This window comes from Drosophila hydei, unplaced genomic scaffold, assembly GCF_003285905.1.
Source record: "Drosophila hydei strain 15085-1641.00,03,60 unplaced genomic scaffold, DhydRS2 tig00008144-arrow-arrow-pilon, whole genome shotgun sequence".
NCBI lineage: Eukaryota > Metazoa > Arthropoda > Insecta > Diptera > Drosophilidae > Drosophila > Drosophila hydei.
The window spans coordinates 1,761,838-1,774,538 of NW_022045849.1; the positions used below are offsets into that span (position 1 = coordinate 1,761,838).

The window sequence follows — 12,701 nt, forward strand, 5'->3', positions numbered from 1 at the left end:
TGAATAAATTAAATTGGTAGCCGTTCGAAACCATTTGAACTTTTCTTTTAGGAAGTACTATATTGAAAATGACTTAAAATTAAGAGCGCAATTATGATAATCGAGTTAGTATAGAAGAATGAATAATGAATTCTTTTTAACATTATAAAAATTTCAATTGAAGATATAGCTTCGAAGATAATTGAATCTACAGCCGACTAACTATCGATACTTTTGGCTGCTGTGGCGGCCTTTTGGCGATTCTCTTTGACTAACTTACGCCACTCCATCCATTTGGCCAACTCGGGCTGTTCACTGATGTTACTACTGTTGTTGCTTTGCTGCTCCAGCTGCATGTAGTAGGCTTCGCGTAATATCTTAAACGCCTGAATGCTATAGTATGGCTGTTGAGTGACGGGATCAAAGTACCGTGCCGGCAATCGAGTAATTGGGCAAATGCCACTTGAGTGCTTTGGTGCTCGTTTCGGACGAAAAATCGCATTGAAAGCCTTATCATTGAAATCATTTTCGAAGGTTACAAACGTGCGCTCGCACCGGCCAGTCGAATCATTCGGTTGGGCTGCGCGTGTGGGCATGTTACGAATGACGGGCATGGTCAATGAATGATAGCGAATGGTTGGTCCAATGAAAACTCTCTTAGTGGGCCGAGTCTTCTTCTTTTCGAGTTCCATTTTTTGGAATTTCTCTGAAAACATATAGAAGTACAGTTAGAGCGGTATGCAATTAGCATTGATTTGTTAACAAACCCAAAGATTTAATATTCTCCTCCTCTGTTAGCTTCGCCTCCGCGAGTAATTCTTCCTGAGTGGGCATATAGTCCTCTACGCGCACCTTCTTCTTTTTACGCTTGCGTGCATCGTCTAGTTCTTTAAGTCGTATCTTTGTCGCCTGAGTTTTAATGGCCGTGGATGTACGTATGGACTTCCGCCCGGAGTCTAGGACGGTAAAACGCGGACGCACTCTACGTTTGACCACGCCGCCAGCTCCACGTTTTTTGTGTAGAGTGGTGCCAGCTTTAGTTTCCTTCTTGACAAGCGGCTTTGCTGGCTCCTAATTAAGAAATTAATATTATATGTAAATATATATTATATTTGTACTTGCTTTATAGGCTTTTGTGTTGACTCCTCCGCGTTTACGTTTCTTGTCAGGCGCCTCCTCTTGATCGGATACGGGCTCATCCTGTTCGTCTATGCTGAAATCTGAATCCACAACATCCTCTTCCTCGTCTTTTTGACTTTAACCATGAAATATTTTTAAATTTATTTTTGAGTAATCCAATATTAAAGTACTTACACATATTCCTTGTCGTCTTCTTCGTCCTGAAAGCCACCATATGACGTTTTGTAGAATTCATCCTCCTCCTCGTCGAGCAACTTAGCTATTTTATTGCCCGCATTTTGACGACGCGAGCGCTCGGCAGCCATTTGTTAATAATAAATTTAATTATTTTACTTTACTCAAACTTTTTAATTGTAAACAACACATTTGATGCGTTTCTGCTTCTTACTAGCAGTATTCACTGCGTGAATGTCACTCGCTGCCACTCGAATGCCATTCACACAAAACGGCGATATGGCAACGCGATCAACATTTTTCTACTAAATTTAAATACAATATAAATACAAATCAAATATTTATTGATGATTGAATATCATTCATATGTTGCGTATTGTCTGAAATATTAAATAAACAGTATATGAATCTATATGTTGCATTATCACGAATATTTCTTCAATGAAAGCGCATTCAAAGTTGCCATATGCCGAACCTTTTGACTCTACTCTCTATGACGTCTCGTCGATCTTATTGCACTTTGGACTTTCTCTTGTATGTTGATTGGCCGCGATTTAAACAGTTTTTAATTCAGATTGTTCAGACTCTTTATAGCGAGCGGTTTAAACTTTGGACCACACAATGATTAATACTGGAAAATTGGCAGGACGCACTTTGTTCATCACTGGCGCATCCAGGGGCATTGGCAAGGCAATTGCATTAAAGGCAGCTCGCGATGGTGCCAATATTGTGGTAGCTGCTAAGACAGCAGAGCCGCATCCCAAGTTGCCAGGCACAATTTATACAGCCGCCGATGAGATCGAAAAGGCTGGCGGACGAGCGCATCCCTGTATTGTAGATGTGCGCGATGAGCAACAGGTGCGCACCGCCATCCAGGAAGCGGTGGCCAAATTCGGTGGCATCGATATCGTCGTGAACAATGCCAGTGCCATTTCATTGACCAACACACCTGACACGGATATGAAACGCTATGATCTGATGCACAGCATAAACACGCGTGGCACATTCCTAGTTTCTAAAGAGTGTCTGCCCTACCTACAGAAGAGCAATCATGCTCATATCTTAAACATCTCGCCACCGCTTAGCATGAAGGCAAAATGGTTTGGGCCGCATGTCGCCTACACAATGGCCAAGTACGGCATGTCCATGTGTGTGTTGGGCATGGCGGCAGAGTTTCAAGATCGCGGCATAGCCGTAAATGCACTTTGGCCTCGTACGGCCATCCACACGGCTGCCATCGAGATGCTAACTGGTCCCGATAGCGCCAGTTGGTCCCGCAAGCCAGACATTATGGCTGATGCGGCATATGCTATACTGTGCCGGGAACCCAAACAGTTCAGCGGCGAGTTCTTCATTGACGATGAGGTGCTCGAATCTGTAGGTATCAAGGATTTAACGGACTATGCATGTGTTCGTGAAAATGCCGATAGCCTGATGGTCGACTTTTTCGTGGAGGCTAAGGATGCGTCCCCAGCTTCAGCTACTACTTCTGAATCTGGCACTGGCGATGATAAAATACCACAACTTTTTAAGAAAATTGAATCTCTGCTATCTGCTGAGATCGTCAGCAAGACGCAGGCCGTCTACCAGTTCAATATCAGTGGCGATAAGCAGGGCACCTGGTTTCTGGACCTGAAAAACGGTTCGGGTGCCTGTGGCACTGGCGCCCCGCCAGCTGCTCCAGACGCAACACTATCCATGAACTCGAGTAACTTCTTTGACATGTTCTCGGGCAAATTGAAAGCGGCACCAGCCTACATGTCCGGAAAGCTAAAAATTAGCGGCGATTTTCAGAAGGCTCTCAAATTAGAGAAACTGATGAAGGCGCTCAAGTCCAAGTTATAGATCATAAGCTTCAATTTATAAATAAAGACTTCAACACATTTACAACTAGTCCTCGTCTGGATTTGTATTTCTAAATTTGATGTACTTGCGCACAAGTTCAAGTTCAAGTATCGATTGTTACTTTTTATAAATTATTATTTACAAATGATAGCTTGCAAAAAATATGCATTTGTATTGAGTGATTTCACTTGATTTGAGCAGAGCGCACTACCGATAACCATCGATCTAACAGAAATTCAAAAGTTCTGCGTGAATAAAATCAGTATGTTGCCTAAGCACAATGAATTCCTAGACAGTATTACTGTTGACAAAATATTAAAAAAAAAATTGAAAATATTATTTCGCAGAGTACCACTGTAATAAGTATCAATAAGTATCTATTAGAGTACTCGAATGCAATCGATAGCACACAGCTATACCATCCCTATTTTAACACCGGACATATGAATTCATCATACTTTTTGGTTCGACTTACCGTCCTTACTTTTTATAGCTGGCCGGCCAGTAGCTGGTAGGAGTCAATGGGGCTGCATAACATAGTTTAATATTTATATAGATAGATATATTTATATATAAATATATATTACACATATTTGTCATGGCTTCGTCATCATATAAGGTATGTTCCATTGGCGCGCTGCTATAGTAAACAAATTCAATATTAATTCAATATTCGTAGAGAAAAACGGTGCAGCTGATCAAATGCTTTTGCGGCTGCACAGACATGAGCGTTGAAGAAGTGCGTCGCATTTACACGCTCACAAATAGTACACATCACACGCTACTAGATCCGCCTGCTGCGAAGCTACTACGCCGCTATCTAGAGACGCAACGAGCGGGCGACAAAGGCGAAACGGAACAGTACCTGGATCTCTATGAGAAGTGCGCCGAATTCCTGATGGAGGAGCAGCGCATACTCACATTAGATCATATCAACGAATTGCTCGATCTGGGCTTATCCAATCGTCTCGAATGCGATCTGAAGCGGCGGATGCTCAGCGGACAGGATTCCGACATAAAAAGCGGTCTTAATTGTATTCAAGGCGAATGTTGCAAAGAAATTGAATCGAGCAGCGACTTCAAGGACTTTCGAAACGCAATTTTGGCAAAAATGCAAAGAATACCCAAGTAGTCGATGTGCATTGCTCGCTGACCAATGCCAAACCACAGGTGCTGCCTTATGCCTTAATAATATTAATTGTAAGCAAATTGAAATGTTTATATAAACCGCACTCTGCCTCAGCCTCAGCCCCAATTAGAGCCCAGCGAATTCTTTGTCCACCAAAACACATTAGTCACATTCATTAGCAACAAATCCGTGAGACGGTTTGCTATCATAGCATAATTAAATATTATCTGATTTTTAAGCGTTCCTCACCAATGTATTCTTACAGTTATGTTTAGTTACGTAAATTCCTTTGAATGTACATTTACACGTTCCCAAATATACGAAAAGAATAATTCGCTTGTTTTTAATAATAACTATCTAATCTAATATGTATATATGTATATTCTAGCACTGAAATAATTGTTATCCGTTACTAATCATTCCTCCTGCGTTTTCACAAAATACATTTAAAAGTCATTGATATATTATCGTATGAATCAGCTGCCAATCGGCCGACGTACTTCTCTCTCCATCCTCATCTAATCAGTTTTCGACAATACTCTATCACGCTCATATAAGAGTGTAACTTAGTAATGATAAAGGGAACATGGAAATAGACAGTTCGAGAGTCTTCATAATCGTTTTTAGATGATATATATATATATATATATATATATATATATATCACTATATTTTGGATATCGTTTACTGCTCTAGCTTAAAATCAAGTTAAGGAATAAAGATTTTACTTTGTTTTCACATACACCTAGAATTTTCTGTTGTACTTCTATACATATATATTCTTGTTAAGCACATAAAAGATTAAACTAAACATATATATATTTATATATAGGAGAATATATATATATATATATTTATATTTGAATGCTTAATAACTAAAATGCTTTGAACTAGGCAAGGTAACGCTTTAGGTCTTCTTCCACGAGTAATACATTTCCATGGGTTTGTTAACCTGCCAAATTGAAATGAAATTAGGATTAGTTTATGGTTTAGTTTATCGGTTTAGTTTATGGAACTTACCTTCCAGAATTTGTCATTGACCTGATGCAGCGTCTGGTTGCCATTCAAGATGACCAACTGCTGCGGTTGTGGTGCCACATAGATGCAAAAGTTGAGCAGACGACAAGCTTCTGGCAGATCGGCGCCCAGGTCGAGTGTCAGACGTATTGCAAGATACTTGCTGAGATGATCGACAGTGGCGTTCGCTGTCGTCTTGATGTACCGTATGCAGTTGTCTTTGAGCGCACGGATTAGCTGATTATCGGCGGACATTTCTGTGGGATGTGGCTTGAAGACTAGTTCGATTTCATCATTGATGCCCAGTTCGCCGTTGCCCTCGCCTTCGGTATCGATATTCGAATCGCCCTCTGTTCGGCAATCCATTTGTGAGTCCGATTCTGATTCCTCCGAACGCTCCGATGTCATGACAGACATAGCACGTTTCGGCTTCGTACTGCTCGAATTTGATGGAACCGGAGATGGCGTGCTGCGCACCGAAGGCGGATTTGATGCATCATCCACTTGCATGCGATTCGATGAAGTGCTGGCGCCTGATGTACCCGCCGTTGTCGCAACCTGTGTGGTGGTGGTGTTAGTGGTTGTGTTGTTGCTACTGCTGCTGCTGGTGCTGACGGGTGTTGTAGTTGCTGCTGCGGCTGGAGCAGCAGGTGCAGCAGCTCCAGTTGCTCCAGCTGCGTCCCGTGACTCACGGTCATTGCCATTCGTATTGCTGTTGCTGTCATTGGACGCAGTATCGTGCGTATTGACAGCACGATTAGCATTTCCAGCGATCGCACCTCCATTATTATTGGCAGCAGCACCACCCCCGCCGCCTCCCTTGTTGGTGCGGAAGCGTTGCGGGCGATTCTGCGATTGCAGCTTGATGCCCTCATTGATGGAGTTGACGAGCGCCTTTTGCGATTGTGTTGGGTTGAATTTGGCCATAATTTTTTCTTGCGAAGCTTCGTATTCCTCGCGACTAGGATATATTTTCGATATGAGTAAGTCAAAGTTCGGATCGGCACGGAGCGAACGCTTGGACACAAGTTTTTTGCGACAAGTGGGGCACTCCTTGTTGCCGGAACGCAATGCAGTCACAATGCAATCCGAGCAGAACCGATGCAAGCACTCTTTGGTGGTCATCGTCTTCTTTAGCATGTCCAGGCAAATGGGACACATTAATTCGCTGTGCAAGCTGCGCGGTGAGACGGCTATTTCTGTGCTATCTGTGATTATTTCTTGAGGCTTGCGCTGCAGCTCGTACAGGGATAGATCCCACGTTTTATTTTGCGTTGGTTCCAGCGAGGCCATCCTCTCACTTAATTTTCTTTTCTTTTTCGTTTTCACAAAATTTTTCACTTAACTTTGCGTTTATTCGATAGCTGTGTTGCTTAGCGTTTGTTTACCATCGAAGATATGTTATCGAATAAGAAGGCTAACAGCGATACTATCGCAATCATTTAACTGTGTGGCAACACTGCAAGTGCTTAACTATTGTGTATATATGTATTTTTGTTTGCATGTTTGCATGTGTGCAGATTCTGGACCTGCTGCGCGGCATTTTCTGGGAGTTTTCTTTATAGCTAATTGCATAGCTTTCATATACAAACACAATTTGACAATGCGTCAACACTCCAGCTGCTGTCATGCTTGATTGACAGGCGTCACTCAAGTGCGCTGCATTCCTTTAAACATTTGACAGAATCGCGCCAAATATGGCTTAAATATCGTATAGCCGTTAACTAAATTGCTGTCGCCTGGAATTTGTGCCAATTGCCAAATTGATGCACTGCTTGCTAGTGTCTCTTAACTCGCATGCTTCAGACACTTTATTCCCAGCCAATGGGTTTTCCAGTCATCCATGGCAAAGCATAGTCGCTGCGTCAGACTGACTTTTCTCCAACTCAATCGCCTGTCATGTTAAATTGCGGCTGTGCATGCGTTCCAAGCCCAAGTGACGTAGCAGTTAGCTAATGTGCATATGCAATGTATACATATTTACAGTGTAAGAAATTTTGATAACAATTTAAAACTATTTATTAAATTGGAAAAAACTACTAACAGTTTTATAAATAATTACATATTATATATATAATTTTTTCCTTAATTTTTATCCTATTTAAATTTTTATAAATGCTATTCTAGCAAAGAACATCCAGTTTTTTTTGTGTTAAATGTTATTTTGAGTGTATATGAGGCGCCGCATTGCTGGACATTTAAGCGCGTGACAAGTAAAGACATTTGTCAACTGACATGGCCAATGCTCGCTAATGCCAAGGCCCGCATTGCACCTTTTAAATGCCTCATTAAGGGGCATAGCTAATGAGCGGTACGTGTAGGCGTGCCTAGAGATTTTCTCTGTCTTACTGCCAATCATCATCATCATCATCAGCAACTGCATCCCGGACATTTTCCATTTATCGACGAGCGGCCTCTCGACACCAATTGAACCATTGCACCCACACGACGCTTGAGGATCTGTGCCCTGTTCTCGATTCCAGCCAAGCCACAGGTTCATGACCCAAATGCTGACCAAATGCCAACGCTTCCTACTTTCAAGTTGCAGCAGCGAGAGACTTCGCTTCTAGCATTCCCAAGCTGAGTTTGCGTTTTATTGACATTAATCATTGGCAGCCTCTTGTTAAAATTTGCAACTAAACGTTTGGTACTCCATTGAAAGGGGCATGGCTTAAATACCCTGTGAACAAACCTATTGGTAGTCATAGGCTATGTTAGGTCGTTGGTTGCTTAGGACTATAAATTGTAGATATATTTTTCCTTAAAATTAAATGGCATTCTTAACAGTATTAGGAAATACCTAAGCTAAAATATAATTCATTTGATTGGTTTAGTACATAAGTGTACATACATGCTTTAATACATGGTGTACATAGAGTATCTCGACGCCGATCATGCTTACAGATTAGTTAGAACACATTCTTTGCTGTGTATTTTATGTCTTATTTATGGCTAGTTGTTAATGACAATGCATGACGTTCGTCTTCGGTCAACTAGGCACTCGAAACTCCATTCAAATTGCCTTCTCTTTCTCTCTCTCTCTCTGTATTTGTCTTCCTTTTATTTTTATTCCTGTTGCTGTTTGAATGCAATTTTTCTACTTTCCATATTTCTGTTCACATATCTTCTTGGAGAAGGAGAGCTTTTGTCTCTTCTGTGCCTCAATCATTCGGCGCAAGACCGGAAGCACGAAACCTTTCTGCTTCCTCTTTTAGATGTTTTTGGCTGTGCTTTGTCTGCGCCATTTTGTTTATTTTTTGGTCATTTTTTGCAGCATGCACCGTTTATGTAGTCAAAGAGGAGTATATAGTGTTACTTGTTGACCGACTATTTAAGTTAGAATATCAAATTTTGCCCTTGCTTATAGACTTGAGTCTATTAAAAGTAAAGATTGGACTATCTTCATATATTTAAAATTCTTAATTCTGCTCTGGAGATTGCTTTCAATATTATATCGATATCTATCGTTTAATCTAAATCGAAAACTTGAACATCACTAAGCAAAGATCTCCGTTAGAGTTACACCGATATCTAATTGATTTATGTATTTGTCCATAAATGAGCGAATATTAGGCGGCCATTAATGCCCGATTAAAACGTTCTCTCAGCAGTTTTTCTTCTCGATGTCTGCGCCATTGTTGGGTAAAGTGAAAGTTTTGGCTTGGATTTGAAGTTCGCCATTCGAAATTTTACGAATGCATAATTGAGCATAACTAGCGTAAAAGCGTCCGAACATGACCGCGTCTGAGACCAGACCAATTTGTTCGCTTTGCTGCTGAAATTGTAGAGTGCGCAGCTAGAGTATAGAGTATAGAGTGGGCAACATGGCACTTAACCCTAGTCGCAGGCTAAATCCTTAGCCTCTGCTCCAAATCAATTCAATTCAATTTTTGTGTGAATGCAACTGTAGAGTGCATTCCAGGCCAGCTAGACATACAGTTGGCATGTCAGCGACAGAGACGGTCTCATAGCGGCACCCACCCATACACACACAGAGAGAGAGAGAGAGAGAGAGAGAGACACAGACACATACATATGCAGAGCGAGTGCATACAATCTGTTCGAGCACTTGGCCAACAATTTGACAATAACGAGCTGGGCAAGCTGCCCGCCCAATTTTCAAACCAAACCTGAAGTTGAAAAGCTTGCCACCACAGAACAATAATAATAGCAACAACCACATAACAAGCAACCATACACTGAAGCAAGAGAGCTGCACGACTAGAGACTACTCAGTCCTCCAGTCCAGCTTACTGCTTTATAGAATGTGTACAGGGTATCCTTCAGTCAATCATTGTTACAGCCAGAATGCATGGTTAACAAACATTGTTCATGTCTTACTCTAGTGTAGCTTAACAAATAACTGTACAATAATTTGACGTATAAGCAGGAGGCGTCTTTAGAAGAAAATTATCAATATTCCTCAATTATAATATACATTACTAACTATACAGCTATAATTCTTGAGCTATACAAATCCAAATTCTTATCGTGTGAAAATGATAAAATCCATGTCTTAACATATTTTATTGTTGCTTCAGCATTCTTGCTACAGACAACATATAATCAACATTCATCCACTTTCCAAAGCATATACAGGGTATTTAACAATTGGACTTTTCAATTGTTTGGTCTGTTGTCCAAATATTGCCAGGTCGAGTGAGCCACAGCGCGTGTTTGGCTCATTATTATGAAGCGCTCTTTGCCTTTGTCTTTCACTGGGGCTTTGCCTTTGGCGAGGCCATAAATAAATCTCAATTAAAGTGCAACCCTTTTCTTATTTTTCATAGCAAGGGTATTATAAATTTGTCACGATGTGGACAGCTCTGAAGCATATAGGAGTATGTATGCGAAGACTTGTATACTTCGGTTAGGATTCATAGAGTACGCAAAGATAAAAAATAAATAAAAAACTGATTTAAAATATTTTATATTATTTAACTTGACAATTTCGTAGACTCCCCTCGTATGTAGGTATTTATAAGAGTATTTAATTTTCGCCAGGCTCGCAGCTAACTGTGCTTGCAATGTGTTTTTGTTTTTTGCAGATAGAGGGCGTGCTTGTGCGGGATAACAATCAATCAGCGAACAAGTGAGTGAGTGGCAAGAGTAACAACAGCAGGACTCAATCTCCCGCTGCTAGGCTGTCCAGAGAGTTTGTCCCACGTTCACACCACGCCCGAGCCAAAGGCAGACGCCTTTTCGGCAGCCATGCTTTATTCTTTTGTCTATGCCAGCCAAACTCCCGCAACTGCAGCCGGTTCCCCCACCACGTCGCAGCGCACTTGCATGTGCTTTATTTTTTTTATGTTTTTAGTTTTGGTTTTTGTTGCTGTTTGTTTTCCACTGTCCAGCCTAGACCCTGGGACTAAGTCTCAGTCACAGTCGTTAAGCGTGACTTTCTTATTGTTGTTTGTTGGCTTTTTGCATACCGACAGCAGCAGCAACAAACAGCGAGCAAACAAAAGAGCCGAAGTTCCAGCAGCCGAAGCCTCAAACCCAAAACCCGAAGCCAAAACGTTGGCCACTTGGGCGCTGGCCATTCAGTCTTTGGCAAGTTATTGTCGCGTGCGGACGTGTCTGCGGCTAACACAAGTGCATCAAATAAAGAACTGTAAATCACGATTAACAGTGCACTGTTAAATTAACATAGTGCCCAACTTTGGCGCCATCAAGCGATGCGCTATTAAGCATACATTTTCAAGTACAACATTTTATGTTAATCACAATGAGTGCAACAAGAACAAAAACAATCACAGAAATAACAACAATAAAAGCAGCTACCAACTGGCGCTGGCTATGGTAAGTAAATATGTATATGTATAAATTTGTATGTATGAAAGTATGCAGCTTCAGTTGCTTATGCGCAGCCAAGAGAGTCCTTTGAGCCGATCTGTTTGCGTGGCAGCCACCGCCAAGAGGACCACTGGCTTCTCCATCAACTGCTCCGTTTGCGTGCTGCTGCGGGTATATACATATATACATATATATGTATATATGATTTATTGGGTATTATCAGTGTTACCTACTCTGTGATCGTTCGCTCGGTTTGGGTGTGTGCCTGCATCTGTAGCTGCTTGCTGGACTTGGCTGCTGGCCTGGCCCAGATCCTGAACTTGTTGCAATGCAACCGTTTGTTCAGCCTGTGAAGGCGAGTGCAGTGAATCGGCTTTTAGTGCATGACATTGTCCTACCTTTTCGAGTGCCTTTGCTTCGGCTTGAGCATCTCAGCCTGCTTGGCTGCATCCTGTGCCTGTGCCTTTTCCAGTCTTTGCTTTACCAATTCCAACTGCTTGAACTCCACCAGCTGATTGATGGATTCAACGCTGTTAAGCAACAGATTGCTCTGGTTATTCACAGATCGCAATAGCAAATTAACTATACGCTCCTGCAGCTGAAACACTCTCTCCTCCCCCTGCCTCTTGTGGTCCGACATGCTTGAGAAATCTGTTTGCGTGAAGTTATCCTGGCGGCGGGTTACGCACAATGTCTGAGTGCTTCTCATAGTCGTCGCAATGGGCATGACCTCTGTCTCTGTCCACCTGGACTTCAGCTCCAGCACCATCTGCGTGGAACGCGTCTCCATCTGGAGATGCTTTGTCTGGCAACTGGCGGAGTTGAAGAGTTGTATAAGCGTCTGCTGCTGCCTGGAGATCATCAGACTTAGATCCATCGTATCCACAGTGCAATGCGAGTATCGAATCACAGTTGTTTGACTATCTGCCTCCTTTGTACTGGGAGACGCTTCCATTATGTCGATGGTCGACTGTGTGTCAGCAACGCAGGCTCGCGCCATCCTCATCTGGCGCAGCAGTCGCTTGGAGCGCCAACCTCTTCGTATGACTTTCGCCTGTCTTATCGTCAGGTAACCGTCCTGCAGCACATAGCAGAGCATATAGCTAACAGAGGCTGTCAATAGAGCAGTTATCACTAGGTTAGTAACTCCTAAAGCTCACCTCCCTTTGTCGCACTTAATGCGCTTGTGTTGCAGCAATGGACCCTCCGTCGACATAGACAACTGGAGCAAGGCCTTTAAATCTACCTTAAACATGGCTAAAAACAAACAAAAAATATTAATTTCGATAATAAATAAAAGCTAAAAAAAAACTATATTTTGTAAAATTTGAACATAAAATTAACAAATTTTGTGTTCCCAACTAAACATAAATTAAAGCTAATAAATAATAAATGCTTAAGCTAATTGTTCCAATTGGTATATCCTGAATTCAATAAGCGAAGCTATACATATGTATAACCCTAGCTTTAACTCTGTGAAACTTGGTATATTTTCGTCCTTTTGCTGTTGACAGATCTGGTTAAGCCTCCTATATTCCTGTTGGAGTTTTCAACCGAAAAATGTCTCGACTCCTTTGCTCTTTAAGCTTTAAATACGCTTAAATGCAGTATCTAAGGGTAT

At 41.7% G+C, this 12,701-nt stretch overlaps 5 protein-coding genes across 6 annotated transcripts; 2 read left to right on the forward strand and 3 right to left on the reverse strand.

The window, feature by feature from the left end:
- Positions 1-94: 94 nt before the first annotated feature.
- LOC111593225 (vacuolar protein sorting-associated protein 72 homolog) lies at positions 95-1,532 on the reverse strand. The gene is made up of 4 exons (XM_023305876.2): positions 1,294-1,532; positions 1,102-1,234; positions 747-1,050; positions 95-685 (listed from the first exon to the last, which is right to left on the reverse strand). Exons 1-4 carry the CDS (start codon positions 1,422-1,424, stop codon positions 198-200), a joined length of 1,056 nt encoding a protein of 351 aa, XP_023161644.2. The 5' UTR covers positions 1,425-1,532; the 3' UTR covers positions 95-197.
- A 254-nt stretch (positions 1,533-1,786) lies between these two features.
- On the forward strand, positions 1,787-3,194 carry LOC111593230 (hydroxysteroid dehydrogenase-like protein 2). The gene is made up of 2 exons (XM_023305881.2): positions 1,787-1,827; positions 1,877-3,194. Exon 2 carries the CDS (start codon positions 1,915-1,917, stop codon positions 3,136-3,138), a length of 1,224 nt encoding a protein of 407 aa, XP_023161649.2. The 5' UTR covers positions 1,787-1,827; positions 1,877-1,914; the 3' UTR covers positions 3,139-3,194.
- Positions 3,195-3,573: 379 nt separating this feature from the next.
- Positions 3,574-4,593, forward strand: LOC111593231. Its single transcript, XM_023305882.2, has 2 exons — positions 3,574-3,757; positions 3,818-4,593. The coding sequence occupies exons 1-2, from the start codon at positions 3,737-3,739 to the stop codon at positions 4,268-4,270; spliced, it is 474 nt and encodes a 157-aa protein (XP_023161650.1). The 5' UTR covers positions 3,574-3,736; the 3' UTR covers positions 4,271-4,593.
- Positions 4,594-5,130: 537 nt separating this feature from the next.
- LOC111593228 (E3 ubiquitin-protein ligase RING1) lies at positions 5,131-6,696 on the reverse strand. Its single transcript, XM_023305880.2, has 2 exons — positions 5,288-6,696; positions 5,131-5,219 (listed from the first exon to the last, which is right to left on the reverse strand). Exons 1-2 carry the CDS (start codon positions 6,575-6,577, stop codon positions 5,175-5,177), a joined length of 1,335 nt encoding a protein of 444 aa, XP_023161648.2. The 5' UTR covers positions 6,578-6,696; the 3' UTR covers positions 5,131-5,174.
- Positions 6,697-10,844: 4,148 nt separating this feature from the next.
- Positions 10,845-12,374, reverse strand: LOC111593227. 2 transcript variants are annotated; one of them, XM_023305879.2, is made up of 4 exons: positions 12,241-12,374; positions 11,479-12,183; positions 11,314-11,427; positions 10,845-11,242 (listed from the first exon to the last, which is right to left on the reverse strand). In XM_023305879.2, exons 1-4 carry the CDS (start codon positions 12,333-12,335, stop codon positions 11,137-11,139), a joined length of 1,020 nt encoding a protein of 339 aa, XP_023161647.2. In that variant the 5' UTR covers positions 12,336-12,374; the 3' UTR covers positions 10,845-11,136. The 2 variants fall into 2 exon arrangements, with proteins under 2 accessions (XP_023161647.2, XP_023161646.2); XM_023305878.2 differs by having other exon boundaries at positions 10,845-11,245; positions 12,241-12,373.
- Positions 12,375-12,701: the final 327 nt, after the last annotated feature.